Genomic DNA, 21,273 nt, shown 5'->3' on the forward strand with positions numbered 1-21,273 from the left:
CCAAAAGTACGGATACTCCACGATTAGTCATCCTCTTGACATTTAAAAACTATGTCTGTTTGTTTCTGGAATAAAACCTAAAATTGAATTTTAATTTTCTAAAAGAAGGCTCTGAAATTGGTTTTCCTTCCCCCACTGAATGTCATATTGCCTTCTGATCTTCTTGCCATTAGATTAAGATAATTAGATGTTTGCGCGTTTGCAATAATGGAGGTACCATAGCAAACATCTCATCATTATTTTCATGCAGCATCTTAAATCAGGTGGTAATCCTCTCTAATAATAATAGTCTTCTTACCACCTGCATGGCACACCGAGACAACGTTTTGTAAAGATGAGATTATTCTGCAAGTCCTCATTCACAATCTACCGACCGACTTGTATCGACCAGGATTTAAGATCAAACTGCCACCGACAATACTGCGCCAACCCCTCAGGGGCTCCTGCAGTGATCCGCTGGAAAATATCCCTCTTGGTATGCAATCCCGGCCAGAGATCTTTTGGAGACGTTATACCAAGGCATTGCTGACAATAACACGGCTATATAGGGTTTCGGTAGAGTGTGGTGTTTTTGTGGACCTGTCTCGAGACCAATTGTGTAAGATTCCGTTACGGTTGCACAGCTCTCAACTCTCACACAAAATAGACACTTTTACTTGAGAATCGACCCCCTCAGAGGTAAAGACTCCCTTTTGTCATCACGTTTTGATGTATCATCATCGGTGATTATTTATGCTGGCACGGTATAGAATCCGAGACACTAGCAAGGACGAGTAATGATGCTGCGTTTATCACTCAGTGACGATGGCAAGGTGGCACTTAAGTAACCACTGACAGATGCAAGTAACAGTCCAATCAAGCATGATACCGCTGATTGAAACTGTTACATGTACCTCTGAGGAATTCCAAGACTGAAGGATTCGGCTAAATTTGAAGAAAGAGAAGACAAGATCTGATTCAAGTTGAAGTCAGCCGTCAAAGGTCCACGCCAATATTAGGCCTACAGCACTATTTTTTTTATAATGGATTTTGGCAGTAGTTTAATGTTGGAAGACTGTCATCAATTTGCCTTTGCTAAATCTCCATAGGATATCACTGACAGCAACTCATCACCGCCACTTACACCGTCACCGGGTAACGCCTCCTCCTCACGCCTTGCTCCGGGGATTGACGACGGCCACGGGCGTTGCACTCATCAGATTCATCAGAGTCAGATTCTCGGAAGATTGGCTTACCGGTACGGTACGGTCAGACTGCTTGCAATTCGGCCGGGGTGACTTGACGAAACTGGATTTACATTGCCTATTTTTGTTTAAACTGATTTTAAGGTGAGTCATAAAAAGTGAAGGTGACGCCTATAAAGCGGTAATAATACGTCAGTTTGGTTTACCGTTATAAATGGATCAAATCAAGTAGGTGTCACTGTTATATAAATCGAATTGAATCATAATTTGCTGCGGGCTTTTATAGTAATTTGATAACACCTGCACATATATTTCATGATTATTTATGAAGCGTCTCAGCTGGATGGCACATCTCTCTTCCCGCAAAGTTATTATACCACGCCGCCCCCCCCCCTAAAAATCGCATGGTTAAACCGTTTATACGTAACAGCCAAATGTCGCGCAATCATTTTTGCTTATGGCTTTTTCTGAGTTGTATTTCCAGCTAAGCAGTTCTATGCCATAATAACACCTAGTAAGATCTGACTACAAAACAGTCAAGTTTGCACCAGGCCAGGCTGACTACAGACATGACAGACAGGATCAGCTGGGTATACAAGGACTGTTTTCTGGAGCGTTGTGGTCCAGTAGCTACGGTGTTTGACCCACTGTGCCATGGTACACGGGTTCGAACCCTTACGTAGAAAATGGTGCTTGTGTCCTTGGGCAAGACGCTTTACTACAATTTCCTCTCTCCACACAGAAGTATAAAATGGGTACCTGTGAGGGTAGAGACCAGATTGCGCTGACGCGGTTGCAGCAAAAAAGTAGCCTGATAAACAAAGGCAATAACTGTGAAGCGCATGGTGGAAAGCCCTAAGCGACACTTATTAAATATCATTCATTTCTAGAAAATTCGACTGGAATATTTTCAGCGTATGACATGGATCTTAAGTACACTGCCGGGCGCCCACGAGCGGATCTATGCATCACATTTCTCGCCCTGTTTCTGTTGCAAATAAGTAGACAAAACCGTCATTTTGTGTTTCGTTGACTGCAGTTCGGTATGCCTTAACCCTAAAGGGGCCGGGGGGGGGGCGGAATCCGCCCCCCCCTCAACATTTTCCGTGATAGCTTCTAAAAAAATTTTTTTCGCGACCCGAGCTTTTCTGACTTTTTAGCCTAGAGCTTTGCGCATCTTTTGATACCAAAAACATAAAAATCGGACCACGGGTTGCCGCGTAGCGAAAAATTTTCCGGTGAAAACTGAATTTTCGCATATACGTCGTGTACACAGAGCAGAATTGCCATTCGTACATATGAATAATTAATTAGCCATTATTCCAAAACCCTTTGACCTATAGTCATGAAATTTCTTGGGTATGTTTAGGAAGAGTTGCTCTATGCATGTGCCGAGTTTCAAAATTTTTCGTCACTCGATGGCCGAGATCTTAGGGGGGGGGGCGGAATCCGCCCCCCCCCCCCGGCTGAAAGATGGTCAAAATAACCCGGCCCCTTTAGGGTTAACGAGATGGTTTTGCGCACGTCCGCAGACATTCCAAGATGCCCTGCTGTTCTACGACGGATAGAATTGAACAGCAACCGGTTGAGGTTTGAGTAGTGCCTTATTTAAAACAATACTTTGTTTTCGAGGATACGTCTTCAAATCAAGAGCATCCAGCACGTTCAAATTCCCAAAAGCTAATTAAATTCTCACTCTACAACGCCTGATTGCATTATAACGGCCTTTTCCCAGCAGCACAGTCATGTTGCACACAACATCTTCAATCGCACAATTGTCAATATCCAAGAGTCCATGTGTGACACTCTGCCGTAGCATTGCAAACACAGTAAATTGGTAGGTAAATATCAGGCTCCGTTTTGGTAATTATACTTCAGTCACTGAGCAAACGAAAGAGAATCCAGCGAGTCAACACTGTTGCCGCAGCATCGAGACCATACGGAGATTAAGCTTGAAGAAGTCAGTCCCTTTAACGAGGACTAATTAAAACTGTATGAGCTGATTGCACTCTTTGAGCAAAACGTGATTCAATACCGAAAGCTTAAAGCGACCGTCATGTTGATAATTACAAGACGTTTAATGTATTAATTACTTTCAGGAGTGAGTACTTAAAGGCACAACTTAATCATTCAAAGGGAGAGAATTATTGTTGGATGCTAGAATCGCATATGGAACCAGCCATTGGTAAGGTGTCTCCAACCTGTGTGTGTTGGCTATTTTAATTGTCTATTTCAGCAGAATGCTACACTGTAAAAAAAAGTTGGGCAAAATGGGTTGATAATTCGACCAGTGCTGGTCGAATTATCAACTGCCTACACTCTTGGGCAAATTCTTCTCAATAGTTTGACAGTTTTTACCCAATTCAACCCAATATGAGGTAATTTCATACCAATGTCGGGTAAATTACATTGCCCAACAATATTTTACCCAACGTTTTTACAGTGTACTTTCCTAGCAACTTTCTCCTTTTTGTGGACTCGCGTCATTTCAAGTATTTCGAACTATGGACAGCACTGCAGGCGTCTAAGAATATCACTATAGCGCCATTGTCGTCAACAGTCACCATGCATTATAACCCCCTTCACCATTACTTAGACCACGACTATGATCACCACCATGATCACCTTCACCATAATCGCCTTCGACACTATATATAACCGTCACCACCACTAAATCGTATGTCACAATCATTATCACCATAATATCATTGCCGTCACCATCAATATCCTCGCCACCACTCCCACCACCTCCACCATATTATCATAACCGCTATATCTTCTCCCTCCTACCACAAAAGATGTCACTGTCTTGCCAACACTGGGACTATCAAAACAAGAGTTCAACTTGTTTGCCTATCGCTCCTCGAAGTGCTTGCTCACCCCCTTGGTGCGATCTTTGTCCGAACCACAGATTGTGAACCCATCGATCCGGGGGTTCGGGAGACGGGCTTTGCGAAGCCCAGGCAGTGCCTTCTGACTCGATGTACACCCTTCAATGGAGATCGATAGTTGCTGTGGACTAAATAGCTAGGTAAATTAACCCAACTGAGATTGGTGGCCGTTATAGCGTGAAACTTCAAACTGGGTCTATCGTACCAAACCACTAGCCTAGTGGGATCGCTTCACTGATGCTTGGAGTCATGCTTTAAGTCATCAGATTGCAAACTCTTTAATTTTGCGTAAGAACAGACTGCATTCGCAACTAGCCGTACGCGTTAGAAAGATAAGATCGCATGAAACTAACTTCATGTCTGAAAAGTGTAACTGCATCGTAACAACTTGACGAACTTTCTTTCCATCTGTTCATTGTGAGCGAGCTCATCACAGAACCGTTCAAGGGAAAGCCTATACGGTAAACCAATATACTCATCGACTACATGTATTTTAAAAATGTGAATTATGAAGGTTGTTAGGGTCGTCGCGATGTGAACACCGACCTAGCGATGGACCGCCCTCTTGCGTTCGACGCGGCCCTATATACCGTGTCTCAGCGGCCCCTGTGCTGCCGTCGTGACGCACGCGACCACGGTATCAGCTGTTACAGCCAGCCCCGCTCCGTGCTCCCATTTCTAGCTCCGGGCCAACGCCGTGCTATATTTACGCATCACTAAACGAGCAGCATAGCATGCCGTGCAATAAAGCCTGCGCTATTCTGCAATAATGTCAGGAAATATCCCCCATTTTTTTTTTAAATAATGCTAAGTGAGATTTAAAGGAACCGTCTGTCTTATTTTCTCGACCTCACACAATTTCAGATGCTGTAGTTGTTTAAGACGATGGACGAAATAACAGTGAATATGTCGGCGTTTGAGGACACACGAGAAATGCAGCTATAGCTTCGAGGATAGTGTCTTCTTCCAAGACAACAAGAAGAGGAAAAACAGAAGAAAAGAAACATGTGTAGGCTTCGGGAAACAGCCAGATATCTGTGGAGAATGGTACGGGGAACATGGTGCTGTGGGCTGCTTCTAGCAAGCCTCCATCTATCAGGTAAATAGCATTCAAATTCTATTATTATTTTTCTCTGTCATCCTTGCGGGTTGCTTGCGCCTTGAAGGCTGTAAAGTATCAGAAGACATCCGTTATTGAAAAAGAAGATGGAGACGTATAAAATGTCGGTGGAGAAACGTGCCTCGAATGCCGTGAGAGAAAACTCTTAATTAAAAACTGAATGCTCGCTCTGTGTTGCAGCATGCATGTTTTCAAGGATGCAATATTATGGAATTAAGCGACACTCGTAATGTCAGAATTCAAAGGTAAACGCATAGCTACTTAATGAGTAAATAACACACACGCAGAAATTGGAACATAAAAATCAAGATGGCCGCCTATTGAATAGAATGTGTATATTTTATGAAGATATCGAATTTTGCCGTTGACATTATGCCATTGCGTGGGTGGGGTCCAATCGGCATGGTAACGTGATAAACTCGGTATTTATTCATTGAGTAAATATGAGACATGCCGCAAATAGAACATGAAAAATCAAGATGGCCGCCTGTGGTTAATATGGTGTATTTTGTGGCAATCTTAAATTTTGTCGTTGACTATTATTGTACGGGAACAGCATCAAGCGATGTGGTAGCACAGTATTTAGTCGGGGGACAGTTAGTTATGTGATCGATTCGCCAAACCAAAAATCGATGTTAATTGTGCCAGACATTCACATAATCACTGATGTGTACATAATTATCGAATAATAGCCTAGTAACACTCACTATAGGCAGCAAAGATCATTCAAAGAACAGGTGTAATTATCAGTAAGCGATAGGTTATGGGACATTTTTACTAGTCAGTGCATGGGCAGCTTGCTAAATGATATTATCTTTTCAATTATAATGTAAAACTCTTATGTTGTCTTTATCAAACAGCATGAACATAGTGCCCTACCCTGCTGGATAAACCATTCTGTATTCAATGTTGGTGTCTTGTGAAAGGTAGCCACATTTTTACGCTTTGTATTGACTATAGATTGAAATTTTGAAAATGAAAGTCGGCCATTAATTAAAGTCCTTGTTCCAAATACTTAATTTGATAATAATGTGAAGCGCATTGATCTTTGTTCAAAGTGATATGTTAATTCCTGTTAATGTACCCCTGAGGAGACATTTTTTTTCGTCATTAGGGATACACCAGACATAAGGGAGACATTTTAATGTCTCCCTAATGTCACAACTCCTATTTAGAGGCAGAATTAGGCTAGATCAATTGCTCGAATTCCAAAACATAAATATACCAACATTCGTGGGGTTAGGATAAAGGAAAATTGGAGTTGGGGGTCATTACAGTTGGAACAAATATTGTACATAATCCTAGATGGAAATGTCTCCCTAAGGTGCCATTCCACGTAATAGTAACTCTCCTTGTTATATTTATCAATTGACAGAAAGAAAAACTTGAATAAATTTGGGAAAAAGAGTTGCATTTATAAATTCCATGTATCGGGTAATATTGACGTACACAAACAAAACGAAAATAAGGAATATTATTCTTTGCAAGACAGTATCGTGTGGATCTTCTACAAAATATCTGATAAACTGAATAAAGTAAAAGGTCTTTTTTCAATATAAAAATTGCTCTACATGAGACACAAATGAAATAAAATACAATATGAGCGATCAAACTAAACAGTAACAAGACGATTATGACGTCGAAAATGTTTACGTTGGTGCAGATTGAATTATCGATACTTCTAAAGGTAAATTGAAGGGGAAAAATGCGAATCGCTGGTTTAACTCAACTTGTCGTACATATAAAAATGCCACACAGAAAGAGAACACAATACTTTCCTCCACTTCAGATATTTTGTAAATAATATCGATGATACAGCCTCGATCGAGGTCAAGTAAAGTAGAACAAGTACCTAATTAGATGGTTTACGTGCTCAGCGTGCGCAGTGGGTCACACGACCCCGGAGGCGTGTTACCAGCCAAGGCGATTTGTGTTATTAATATTTGGAGGTTAGAGGTCAGAGGCCACAGCTAAGCTCGGATGACCGTCGCAGCTATTCGCGGAATGGCCTGTCATCTTATGATTTACGATCGCAGACTATTTTCAATATTATACATTTTGTTTTTAATTTTGAAAATGCCTAACATACCAATATGGGTGAGGGCCCTGTACATGAGAACATGCAGTCAAAAGCCATTGACTGAATTACCTTAAAAATGATGCAGTTATAAATCCATCTTATTTCTAGGCTCACAATACGTCATCTTATGCCTAGGTTCATACACCTTTCAGACTAGAACGAGAAAAAAAGGTCCTTGAACAAAATTGGAAGTAATATCGTCATCGCGTGATACTTCATCATTTGACAAACAAAGTGATCATATTACGATCAGGTAGACATTACCGGAGCCGGAGACGGTGTACATATTTTGATATCTCTATTTTCGACGGTTCCCACTGCAAAAATAAAAAGTGAAATAATATTAAATGAAAGACATATAACGATTCAATTATTGAAAAAAAAAACCTTAAAGAGGTAACATTATTAGACATTTGGTGTTCCAGTCTTCCCTTATCGAAGGAATGTCATTTCTTCCGTGCAGCGGGTTTTACCATGCGGTGCATCATGTCGGTAAACCGCGGATGCTCCGAGCAGCTGTCCCGTCCATAAGCGTATGTCATAACTCATAAACCGCATATAGAGACAATCCATCATAATGACATAATTCGCTTGATGTACGATCCTTATATGAATGTCTAGTTCTGTGCTCCAGTAGTTAAGTAGTCATACTACACTGCCTTTATAAGCAGCACTGTCGGTTCCCTGCCCACGCAGGGGCGTGTCAAGTTCCTGGAGGGGGCGGGCCGGGTGCTTGACCGATTGGAGTTGGGTATTTCTTATGTGAGGGAATTAACGCCTACACAATGTCCTTCTTAGAGCTTCGGGGATCTAGGCGATTTGAAAAGTAGACGTTCTGACATGAAAGGTCGAGAAAAAAACGGCGATGAGACGATTTTACACTCCAGGGAGATTCTGTGAGTCCGATTCCACTCCGGCTCCGGACATGTCTGCAACTTTACATTCATGTCAACGCCATTATCACGTTAATTTGTATATGTGTGTAGTCAGTGAATCCTTAGTTGTATTATTGCTTGTCCAGCTGGGGTAGAGGGACTGACATTTCCACTTGAATACAAAATCGGTAACTTATAGAAAAGCTGTATTTCTGCAGGATTTACACTTTGCTTATACTACTGACACAACAATATCCATAATCTCAGCGGCTGGTAGCAAATCCTGATACAATAGAGCTCGTTACTGCAACCAGATTGCTTTTATCTCGGCATTCGGTTACGAATTTGTCATTTTCATCATTGAAAATCTGTACAGGTTTATGATAAATAAACCAAAGACAAGATAAGTTTGCGGTAGCACCATGTGAATAAATCTCTTTTATGAGTATGTGTGGTTCTGAAAAGAAGCTCTGGTTCTTTTCAGAACCACACATACTCACAAAAGAGATTTATTCACATGGTGCTACCGCAAACTTATCTTGTCTTAGTATCTTTCCACCATGCAAACCTTCAAATCTCATGATAAATAAACCCTTTCTTGTAAGGAGAAATTTTAATTCTTCAGGGATACTGAAGGGGGTGGTAAGTAATCTTAAGTCGGCTTGGTGGCTGCTCACTCGGTGGCTTTAAGGTGCATGCTGTGCTGATCACTCAACCTTTTTCTAACCCTTCTTTTTTGGCTTCAATATCTGCTTACTAAGCTTCACGATTTTATCTTAGGTCTAACGTATTTATTGGGTATCTTTCTGGTCAGAGCTCCACAAAGGCGTACAGGCAATGTAACTCGCAAACCTGGAAAAACCTAATGAGAGGGTTACGGAGAAATTCCCTGGGAAAACTATAATAACAGACAGGGACTCGACACCCACTCCATGCGTGTGCACTTGCAGGATTCGAACCCGGGTCACATCTGATCCTTGACCGTGCCACCATCTCAGGGCATCCTCCTCAATCAGTCTTCATGCTACCTTTTCCCTAGCCTCCCTCATCCCTGCCTCCCCAGCTGGCAGGCATCCATCGGAATGTTCTCCCTCCCCGCTTCTGTTCGTCCCAGCCGCGCCATCTGATGATAACAACTGTTGAACAAACAACAAGAAACCCGTAACCTAACACTGCTACTGAGCCAGTCTGCTATGTTGAGCTGCTAATACTGAACCAGTGCCTGTTCGCATGTCAAGCACGTCTCGGCCAATATCGGTTTCAAATGTTAAAATGTCGTGACCGAATGCTGGATCAGACAGTGCGTCCATGGGGGGACCGGTCATGTTTCACTATACCGAGGATGATACATCAAACACTGCTGTCTGCTGTTACTGTTGCAGACATTTTTATCATCAAAATGTCACCACTGTGGTATCGGCATCGTTTTGCCAATGCAGTGTTTTAGTGTAGGTTACACTAAAACACTACACAGCTACTGTGTAGCTACGACCGAACCAAGTCCAAAATCAAAGCAGTAAAAAACAAGCTCGAAATTTCCCTCAAAATATTTACGACCCGTGCATGGTTCTGCTGAGGCCCCTCGCCAGTAGGGTTGCATTTGTGACGAATTATCATCAGATCTTCTCCAAAGCTGATACTGTCCTGGTCAATCTTGGGTGGGGAGGAGTTAGGGGGAGGGCATATAACCTCCCATTTGGGCTGCAAAAATATAAAAATCATGCAGAAAAAAAGGTAGCACGTCTGCACGTGCCTGTTAAACCCCATGACAGCTAAACCTCCTTGAAACAAAGCTGGATCCGCCCCTGACTCAGAATAAGGACCCTGAGCCAAATACATTTAACGGTTCTGAAAACTACACCATGCAAATCATAATTTGAGCATGCAGCGTACGTGGGCAATATTTCGGCCTATTTACTGGCCTGAGTGTTCTCCAACTTAACTGTAGTCCTTATTCATCACCTCCCAACCGCGGTCAGTACCTCAGCTCTCAACCACCGGTCAGTCAGTGACTCCGCCATTACAGGCGCAGAGAATGGATGATTTCTTTGCAGTGCATTTATGGCGTTGTTTGACGGCAACCCGGGATGTCGTTCTGTCAGAAACACGAGACTCAAATTGGCTAATTTTACCTCTCTGAACGAAATAATGGGAGCGCGAAAAGAAAGAATATGAATAAGTGGAAAGTTTTGATTTGATTATGTCCACATCCGAAACCTAATTGAAGGATGTGTGTGCGGATGTTTTGAAAATACAGTCGAGAATAAAATGAATTATACACAAGATTGATAATGGAGTTACATAAAATATAGCAATTTCCTTCTCTACTTTGGCCTAAGTCATCCTTATATGTTTTTCTTGCTGCATTTGAAGTTATATTTTTAAATTATACACATCTCGAAATGTATTTCAATACTGACTGATACACATGACAATTTCTCCATCGATTGTGTCTCTACGGAATACGAAGGTGGCTTTTCAGTCTATTTTTGCCATATATCCATGACGTAGAAATATGCCTAAACATGAAACTTCACGCAATGGCGAATGAGCTTCCGTTTCCCCATGCGGTTCCGACATTATTCGTAGAATTCTACGTTCTCGTTTAAAAAAAAGAATGAAATCGCTATGTGCATACTGATGCAGATAAAGTTTGGGGAGAGTGCAGCTATCCAAAGATGTGCGTCCCTCCGTCGGAAGAAAATCCTAACCCCGAGGTTGATTCATAAATAAATGACATCCACGATCAGCTTTAACTATCGCTATAATCCTGCTCTTTCTGAACATCTCGCAAGAACAAGATTGTAATATTTTCCCTGGGAGTGGTACAAGGTTTTGGCGGGGTCCGGAACTCAATCAAGGCAGGCTCTGGGATTAAAGGGATTACAGCGGCCACCCCGTGCCTGGCCTTGGGGCTTCTTGCTCCCTCGGCCCCGCGATGAGACTTGTCCGTAATCATCTCAAGATCGTACTCCGCCGTAAGGCTCGTCTGTGTACGAGATTGAATGTAAATACACGGTACCAAAACAACCCCCGCTGTATATTGCTCCTGTGCTTGTTTTTTTTCAACTGTGAGCAAGCAAATAGGAAGACAGACAGAGAGACTACACAATAGACAACCATTCGGACGGATAAACAGCCCCATTGGCAGACAATCATGTACACATACCTGCATACTTAACGGACAAAAAATGAATGGTACAATAAACATTACATCAATACCAAAACATTCAACACAACGTGAAGACGCATGAACCTAAAAATACAGTTCATCGTGGTCAAAACAGACAAACAAGCTTAAATTATGTAAATGATGAACTAAATATATCTTTCCCGCGTACCAGGGCCAAAACATATAGAGACAACATTTCAAGCATATTTAAATATGGAAACTCGCTTGATGCAATTTAATTCAATAAAATATTCGGGGCTCGTCATCCGTCCGCGTGACCTTATAGTTGGACTTATTTCAGGTCGCTGAGCTTTTTTTATCTACATGTATACGTTTATTTGGTGTGTACATTTATGGTCACTTTTAAACACGGATTGAGAGAGTCTAACTGTGAAAACTGATTTACAGGGCTTATTTCGAAACTTAAACCCTTCCTTCTCTTACTGAATTATGAAAGTCTGAAGCAATCACATCTTGATGGTCGAAGCGTTTGTTGGAGCTGCCTGGTTCTTTTTTTTTTATCTAAAAGTATTCTTTTCTTGTAGGCAGAATTAGAATGCTATCAGGGCAACCGCAGTGAGGTCTTGAAGTTGACTGTGTCTTTAGGCAAGGCACTTTATCACAATTGGCTCGCTGTGGCAACAGCGAGGAAAACAAGCATCTCGAGTAGGCCTATGAAGTTAGTTAGCGAACCAATTGATATAACATCTGTTATCGAACCGTCCATAAATAAGTACAGAATTGAATCGCTTAATTGGCTTAACAATTATACAGTAATAAGCTCAGTGTTTTTCACCACATGAGGGTTTCAACTAACTTTCAATGACGTTTTCGTCGACTCTCTAGTCGCTCGCACCGTTGATTTTGTTTGTTGGGCGAAGAAGAAGAAACTAACGATCCTCTGCTAAAAATAGAAACCTCCTTGGGTTTTGTCTGAAGTTTTGAAACGACACCATTATTGCCTTCAATTCTTCCATTGAATGCCACCATGCAAAGCTGCCAGTGGGTAAATTTGGTAACTCCATTAAGAATTTCTGCCTTTGAGCCGTTTTCTGATACATTGTAATCTAATGCATACCAGATCAAAATTATATCTGCGGTCGTGCACTTACACGGGACCATAAAAAAGAATCTGGCATTAGTCGCACCCAGAGCATCGAGAGAATGCTGTTAATAATAACCACCATGCCGTCTGCATTATCCTCAGCCTAATATGATTACACGCAGAGCCTTCTCATTTATCACTTGGATATGGAGCTGTCTCTATCAATACGGACCATCTTAGCTGATGAAATGCACCACTGGTTTATTGCTTTACAATCCGCAAACTCATGGAATATTTTTCTACTCGAGTGTGTGATTTGACTACTAAAAAAACCGAGATAGATCTGTGTGAATCCAGCGTGACCCTTAAAAGGAGAAGCACCATATACTGAATTTTCGTTATCTTCTCAATCTCGTCCTCAATCTTCAAAGGACAAGTACTATGAACTGATGTGTCATTGTCTTCCCAAACTCTATACTTAAATGTCATTATCTTTGCAACCTCGTTCCAACCCCTAAAAAATTGTCATTAATTGCCATTATCTTCCGAACCTTGTCCCCACCCCTAGAAGTAAAAGTACTATGTGCTGAATTGCCATTATCTTCCCAACCTCGTCCCCACCCCTAGAAGTAAAAGTACTGTGTGCTGAATTGCCATTATCTTCTCAACCTCGTCCCCACTCTTAGAAGTAAAAGTACTGTGTACTGATTTGCCTTTTTTAAACTTGTCCCCAGCCTTCAATGGAAGAGACTATGTTTTGAATGGGGCCCATCTTCCCCACCTCTTCCCCAACCGTAATGTAATCAGTACTTAATGTCGTTATTTTCCAAACCTCATCCTCACCCTGAGCTTATGTAGTGAATTGTCATCATATTCTCAACCTCGTCCCCACCCATTAGAGGAGAAGTACTATGTACCGAATTGTCATTAACCTCGTCCCCATGGCCTACGAGCAGTACACTACCATCGGCTGATCTGTCGCCCAGGTATTGGATCATTATATCGAAAAGTCTTGGATATTATACATTACGCTAAGGTTTGATTCCTTCCCAAACCGCAAGTGCTTTTGAATATGGTGTCTTGGATACCAGACGAAAACGGTTCCAACAGTTCACCTTAAGATCGACCGTAAGATAGTTCTTTTTAATTCGCAGTATGACAATCATGCATAGCCATCCGATGACATAATTATGAGAATATGGAAAGCCAGTTACCCGCAGTCATTTATTGAGGTCGGGGTTGAAAACAGGCCCTGGAAACGATGTTATCTTCTCTACTTATTTGGGGTCGCGATCTTGTCTTCACTCGGTGACTATTTCGTTTCTTCACGTTCAAGGAAAATACAAATTGTACAGAGGCTTAAAAAGAACATTAAGCTCCTAAATCTCTACGGAACTAAACACCGACCGTACAATGGCATTTGTGAAATTATTAAGAGTGTTTTTGAAGAGTCCTCTGGGAGTGGAAGATCTGATATAAAAAAGTGTCCTCCTCAACCGGCATGCAACATGTGTGCTCATGTTGACAAATGATCGATTTAATTATACAGCTGTTGCCGTCTCCTAGGCACGTGGACCAGATTTAATTTTGCCCGATCGATACAGCAAATCGAGCGAAAGAAGCCGCAAATTTAGCAGCAGTTAGTCGTTGGGTTTATTAATTGCCAGTTATATGCAGTGCCATATTAACCTCTGCATTCAGCTCCGGCAGTTTGTGGCCACTATTTGTTGTTAATAACGAACCCGGGGTCCCACACCGGACTGGACTGGTTCCCTCGCGGCTTACGAATTGAATTTGCATTGATTTCCGTCTGGAGATCTGACGGTGATTGACTCGTCTGACCAATTTAGTTTCTCTGTACAGCTACATTTGGTTTGGTGACACATGTCAAACGAAGAATTGGGCGAATGACCGAAATAAAACGTGTCTATTGGGTAAATGGTAAGGTAATTGATTAATAATGTCCTGTCCAATTCACAACTTTTGATTTTCCTGTATTAAACATACTAATTTTATCATATAAAGACATGCATAAAATAGCTAAAATGTCAAATATCACCACAGCATGCAGGATGTGTCTTAAAATTTTCAACGTGCAATAGTTATGTGTGGATTTCCACATATTAGGCTGGTTCCTTTTCATAATCAGAAGTGCAGTATTGATATTCTGTGGTTGTTGACGGTGTAGTCAGGGTATCTGACCAAGATGGCTGCAAATGTAATCTACATAGCGACTGCAAGAATTCGGTCTGTCTGTCAGTCACGCCACCTCGCCTCCAAAGTCTAGCGTCTGTCACGAGCTCATCATAAGCCACAACAACACCACTCAATTTGTTGTCTTGCGATTTACGAGGAAATTGAAAAAAGGGGATGGAATGATATCACGGCCGTCACTCCACGCCCGCGCATTCTATCCGCCAGCGAGCCGCGGTCGCTCATTGCCGTCGTCATATTACACATCATCGCAATCACGGGCTGTTTGTTGTCATCCATCCACGTCCGTCAACGACTTTGCCCATTAAAATAATTTTTAGTCTGGCGCTGGAAATGCCAGATGTGTTCTCCTGATGACCCGTGCTGGAACCCGAGTCAGCTAGCTTCTACATATTTTTTCTATACATCATGAGAGAGTCCTCTTCTCAGAATGCAGATGATGAATTCATTAGCCCATATACAATAATCTCGTATTCCATTTGTGTCAAACAAATGGGACACTCTAAGTACAGTGAGCTTAACGTCTCTCAAAATGCTCGACTGAAGTATTATTAATCTATCAGCCTGGATGGATGTTTTATTTTATTATTCAGGACTATCCCTAGTCGGTGGATGTCGTTGTCGTAAAGGCCTGTAGGTTTTTATGTGCAAGTCAAATTGAAATACCATTAATCATGTGTTCAATTGTTACGCTGTCAGAATGTAGGCCTATGCATCATGGAAGCTTGCCACTTAATTAACCAGCTTATACTACCCTACGTACATTCCTATAATCATGGGTGACTTAGGCCATTGATTTCAAAACAGTTACCAAACTCTTTATCAGCCAAGTTACCCACGATGCGATGGCGACATGAACTTTCCAGAATGTTTATTTTAAAACCTCGATTACCTCCTCCTACTGTCCTACTGTCTAGTCCATTATAAGTACGTTGTCCTATTTTCATCCGCGTGCGCTCATTTGATTTCTAGATCCTTTCATTCCGCAGAAAAGTTCGGTAATTTAATGAGTTTTGTTTTTGCCATCTGCGTGTACGTTTTTTCAATCAACATACCCAACTTTCGCCCGTAGCAGATCAGTCATTCGAACAGAGTGAACTGAAAGAGAAAAACCACAGTTCAAAATGAAACCAGCGTATACATTTTTTTGTCTTTCTTCCGGATGTTCCTTTCCACAGAAGATGACAGGGCGAACATTCCTCCTTCAATCTGTCCAGATGTTTCCCATCTCAGTAACCGCGGACAAACGGAGAATCTCTCCCGACTGTGCCCGGATTTGTTAGGATCATAATATTTTGGCTGGAGCTTCGGGGTATAACATAATTCTTAAGCTTTATAGTAAAATTATATAGGCATCGTAAACATGACAAACCCCTCGGCAGTTGAGCGGCGGTGAGCTCTGCTATGGCTATAGCTAATGATTTAACGCGCTGGGTTCCTGTATGGCTGGCAGAATAATATTTTTAGTATCTACCAATCAGACTTCAACTTGGTTTTTAATATGCGTTAAATCACAGGGATTCTTTTGGAAAGCTGCATGGTTAACTCATGGCGTCGTTTCGTTGGTAATGTTCATGTCGTACCGGATGTTTCTGTTGGGGAATATGTAGTCCATGCACAAGCTTAGGACTATGTTAACCGCGGCTTTATTCCACAACAATGTTTAATATGCACTGAGTTAACTGAACTGGTGGAGAAGTGAACTGGGGAAAAGAGAACTGGAACGAACCGATTGTTATAACGAAAACGGATACTGGATACTAACCGTTACTACTGAGAATTACTGAATACTGACTGACTGATTGAATTAGAAACTGCTCATGGGGAAGTAATTATAAAGGGAACAATGCAAGCATCTTGGTTTCCTGATTCTCAGAAATATAAATGACTATGATTGAGTAATAAAACCGTGGATCAATCATCTAGTAACTTCTGTTGTATTTGGAAATGTTCCATGTCAAATGACCAATGAGTCTTGGAACGTATGGGTAAATAGCATGTGGGCAAAAAAAAAAAAAAAAAAATACACTCTACATGCACAAAGTATTGTCCTCGGGCGTATAGAAATTCACGACTGTGCGTGAGTGTATGTACAAGGAAAAGCCATAAGCAACGCGTTAAATGTAGAGGAGGATTAACACCGAAATTATGAACGTGAAAAACTTTTTAAAATAGCATTGGTTATTAAAGAGTGATAAGTAACTAACTATTAAGGTGAATGGATCATTAAGAATCATTATGCGTGGATTTTTTGATCTGTTTAAAATGTTGAGCGCCGGGCTCAGTAAAGTTGAATTGTAACGGCTGAATATAGAGTTGATCCGTCAATGTCTTCATTCTCGGCAATTTGTTTCAGCTGTGTCACAGATGTAAGGGCCGAAGTTCGAGATAAATCTTACAAAATGAGCCGCTCCCATTGCTTTTGTTATGATTTTGCCATAAATCAGTAATAGAATTTAGATATGTTTGCTAATAGTTCCTTTGGAAATAAATAAAAATTGTACTCACCCCAACTGGAAAGGCCTTCAAAGAATTGGACGTGATTCCGAATATATTATACATTTTTAACGATTTTGCCGTTACGTGCTTGTGACATGTAATTTGTTTTTATTTTTAAACGTGATATTTAACTTGACTGCCAAGAGTAACAGTTTTACATGGTGTTGATAATTTTTAGTGACTTGGAAATCTATTGCCGACTAATTTTTATTTCCAAACTAAAAAGCTCAAAAAATCACTAACCCGTCCTTGAGCCACTGAGCAAACCATTGGCATCTATGCACACATCCCATTGAATGAACCATTCAGTATTGCTTCGGTAACACTAGCTTACTATTAACCAAAAATGAATGCATTTTGCATGCCTTCAGAGATGAGAAGACTATAGCCCGTTTGGGGAAGACGAGTGCAAACTTTGAGGAATAATATCCTAGAGCCATTCAAGCAAGGGAGCCTAGAATGTTATTCACCAGGGAAACCCCACAAGTCCGCCCTGTTTGCTCCGGGAATGCTTTCTGGAGCTTAAAGGGGCAAGATAGCCGTGCCTACAAAGAAATACAGCGAGTTTTTAAACAAATCTCATTTTAATTAACCTCAAAACTTTGAACATATCGCTGCCGTAGCTACATTTAGGCTTTGGGACTTAAAGCAGAAACATAGAGCCGTCCTAAACATTGAGTGTGTCATGACCTAGCGGTTAAGAACACCGGACTCATGTTCTGGTATTTCAGAGGCAACAGTGGCGTAGGTTCGAGCCCGCCGGGTGGACACTTGTACCCTTAAGCAAGGCACTTAACCATTATTGCTTCGTCCTTCGGATGGGACGTAAAGCCGTAGGTCCCGTGTGTTGTGTAATCTAATGCACGTAAAAGAACCCAGTGACACTTGTCGCTAAGAGAAGGGGTTTGCCCCGGTGTTTTTGGTCTCCTGTAAAAACTCCCACGCGGAGTATTTAGGAAATGAACCAACCAAGAACCAAGATAAAGCGCCGTGGACAAAAACTATATCCACCTTTTTTACCAGTAGGCAGGAGGTCATTGGTTCGAGTCCCACCCAAGGAACCTTGCTTTTTTTTCTCTCACAAACTCTCGGATATATAGCATCAAGCATATTGGTAAAGGTCACAATCCGACTAGAAAAGAAAATCGTACCGGCATGTAGTTTATTACCGATCATATTCGCTGCAGCCAATAAATTATCACACGACCAGGTTTCAGTGTTAAATTATCTTTTGTCTTCTCCTTCGATGTTGAATAAAAGTCAATCAGCTACTCCGTACTGCATCTGTCGAGCCATCAATCACAGAGTTTCTATACATTTTCTTTTCTTTCATCACATCGATTCTCCCGGGTGCATTATTGACTCATGCAAAATCCATCCCGCGAATGTCAACCCTTCAAATAATGTACGTATACCAGCCAATCCAATGGTTCTCTTCACTATCGCCACGTAATGGGATATGAGACGCATCTATGCACACACATTTCTTTAGACCAGTCGAGAGAAGTGCATACGATTAGATTAAATTACGATTGTGAATTTGAACTTGGATGGAAGCCATGTTCTGCTGCACTTTTCCCCACATGATAAACAGTTTGTTAAAATCACAATGTAAAAACTGCTAGGTCAGATTGACCCAGCACTTAAATCCGAATTTGCTCAACCCTTTTCTGGGTAAAAAAAAATGACACGTTTCCGGGTCATTTGAAATGTCATCTTTGAGTCGGAAAAGTTTTCCGGGTAAAACAAATGGCACCGCTTTTCCGTTTAAAAATGACCCGGAAAATGTCATCGTTGACCCGGAAAGGTTTTCAACAGATGGCACTTTTCCGTTTAAAAATGACCCGGAAAATGTCATCTTTAACCCGGAAAAGTGTCATTTTGACCCGGAATAGGGTAGAGCAAATTCGGAATCGCTGCTGATTCAATTTGACCTAGCAGGTTTTTTTTAGTACCTACATGAGAATCAGTGATATTTCGCTCAAATGGAAAAATGGTGGACTGAACGGAATTCCCATTTTGACACGGAATTTGTGATCTTTTGAAACAACCAGTGCGCTTATGCAAGAGAACCTCAATTAATTTGTCACCGTAAAAAAAGATAAAATGTACACGTTTCAGTGGTTCACTTTCTGAATTAAAGGAGTATGTAACGAGAAATGGTGGATGCTCTTGTTTTGTGTTTGCAGGCTGTGTTGATTTACGTTTTTTTTATCAATCAGTTATCTAGAAAGCCTATCAACACTTGGTATTTGAGGTAGAGAAGGAATTCAGTGAAAAGAACAATTGAAATTAATCTAGACTACTTTTGCGGACTTTATGTACCATGTATAATAATGACAAATGGGTTTTGAAGTAAATTTGTCATGTTGAGCTGATATCCCTACATAATGGATGTATAAATTCAGTTCATTAATGTGCAGGTACGTCTCTTCGCAGTACTAATGATAATAATATAACCACAGCTCCGGCTGATGAGTGGCATTCATAAAGCTGTGCAGTGTCTGTGTACTTCGTACTGACTCGTCGCTGTGTCAGCAACCTGCGATGGGCTGTAATGATAGCGCTCCGGCCCCCTCTGCTTTTGCAAGAGTTCTCGCTTTATGCTCTCGCATGTCCGACGGCATCGGAAGCAAGAAGGAGCAATATCGGAAATTGTATCTGCATCTTCTCCCCGGATTTTCTTTTCATCTATTCTTTTTTTTGTCTCTTCCTTCTTTCGTCCCCTTATATTCTTTCGGCGATGGAGGCAGAGCAGCTTTCAGCCTCCTCTTGAGGCGCAATGTACTTCGAGAGGGGGCTGGCAACGCGCTGTGCCCGCAAAATGAGGCACCCGAACTGTGGTTATACTTTCCCTTGTTTTATTCCAACCGATTGCTGTTTACTCGAACATTGTGATGTTGAGCCAGGATTTTAATCACGGGAGGTGGAGGGGGGGGAGCTTTTCGTCTAATCAGGCTGATTGTGCCGAATGTCGGTACACATGCGAGACACGAATGGCAGCACTTGATCGAGTAATTAATTACCGGCTGTTAAATATCAGGTGAATTGCGATGGATGTGCGTGCCGTTTGGGTGAACATAAGGCGCTCCGGGCATAAACACTACAAGGTGCAATTCATGTTGCCGTCATTTTTTTTGTCAAAGGGAGGGGAGACGGGTTTTATTTCCGTCCCTCGACCACACGAGTCTCAAGATGACTGCATCTATAGTTTGTTAACTCTGGGTATTAGACATTGAGAGAATTTAACAACTCCGCACTTTTGACCAAATGACTACTGTCTTAATTGGCATTATTTAAGAAAATGCAAAGAAATATCAGTGGCTGTTGTCGAATTATTAAAATAATTATAATGTAAATTCTTGTCATGTTTTGTTTTTAAACATTCGCAAAATCTTTCGGGGTCATTATAAACCTTTCCCTTCGGTTATGTTAAAACAGATACATTGTGTATGCACAGCCCAGCCGAAATTATTCACGGAAATTAAGATTGCAAAATTGCATTTTGACATTCCCAATTAAACCACACAAAAAATACGCCCGTAGCGATATCCGTTCTGCGTATACATGTATATAGATACAACGGGTGTCGAGTGACCGTATGACCGTGCATAGCGGAAGCTATGCCTGACCAGTGTAGTACCGTAGTTCCTTGCAGGGCATTTGCGGTGTGAGATGTCGCACTTTCTACCACGTATCGAGCACCGTGGCATGAGAATCAATGTCGGCCTGCTGGCCTCGGCTAAACTAATTACGTGAATGTGCAGCATCGGCTGATGAGTTGGCCATGGTTACGGTTATAGGTCCGGGTTGCCAGACCGCCAATTCCATTGCCAAGGTTGGGTTCATTTATCCAAGACCGTTGTAACGACATGTTGCCCACTATACACTGTAAAAATGGTGCTTAGGATTTAAACACATTTCTAAACACTTATTCTGTACCCACTTTTTCCACACGTTTAGCATCATGACATGTTTAGATGTCCTTTTTCTGTGACACGCATTATCCGTTTGACATGTTCAATGAATCATATGTTTAGCATTTAAACACCTTCCTATGCGCATTTAGATATACAATCCTAAGCACATGTCCAAAACGTAAACAAGTTTTGTTTCACAACATTAAAAAGTGGTAAACGTTTAGAATTGAAACACATTCCTAAACGTTTTAAACTCTAAACACGTTCTGATGT

At 41.4% G+C, this 21,273-nt stretch overlaps 1 protein-coding gene across 4 annotated transcripts in view; it reads left to right on the forward strand.

Moving 5' to 3' along the window:
- Positions 1-418: 418 nt before the first annotated feature.
- Positions 419-21,273, forward strand: part of LOC119730479 (neuronal acetylcholine receptor subunit beta-4-like) — a 30,557-nt gene continuing 9,702 nt past the window's right edge. Inside the window, exons 1-3 of one of the 4 annotated variants that reach the window (XM_038203411.1) lie at positions 419-981; positions 1,089-1,328; positions 4,940-5,174. In XM_038203411.1, the coding sequence (XP_038059339.1) occupies positions 5,081-5,174 (94 nt within the window). In that variant the 5' untranslated portion in view covers positions 419-981; positions 1,089-1,328; positions 4,940-5,080. Of the gene's footprint in view, positions 1,329-3,865; positions 4,216-4,441; positions 4,537-4,939; positions 5,175-21,273 lie in introns of those variants that run through there. The other 3 variants (XM_038203410.1, XM_038203412.1, XM_038203413.1) reach the window with 3 other exon arrangements.

The sequence above is a fragment of the Patiria miniata genome, unplaced genomic scaffold (genome assembly GCF_015706575.1).
Source record: "Patiria miniata isolate m_02_andy unplaced genomic scaffold, ASM1570657v1 HiC_scaffold_22, whole genome shotgun sequence".
Classification (NCBI taxonomy): domain Eukaryota; kingdom Metazoa; phylum Echinodermata; class Asteroidea; order Valvatida; family Asterinidae; genus Patiria; species Patiria miniata.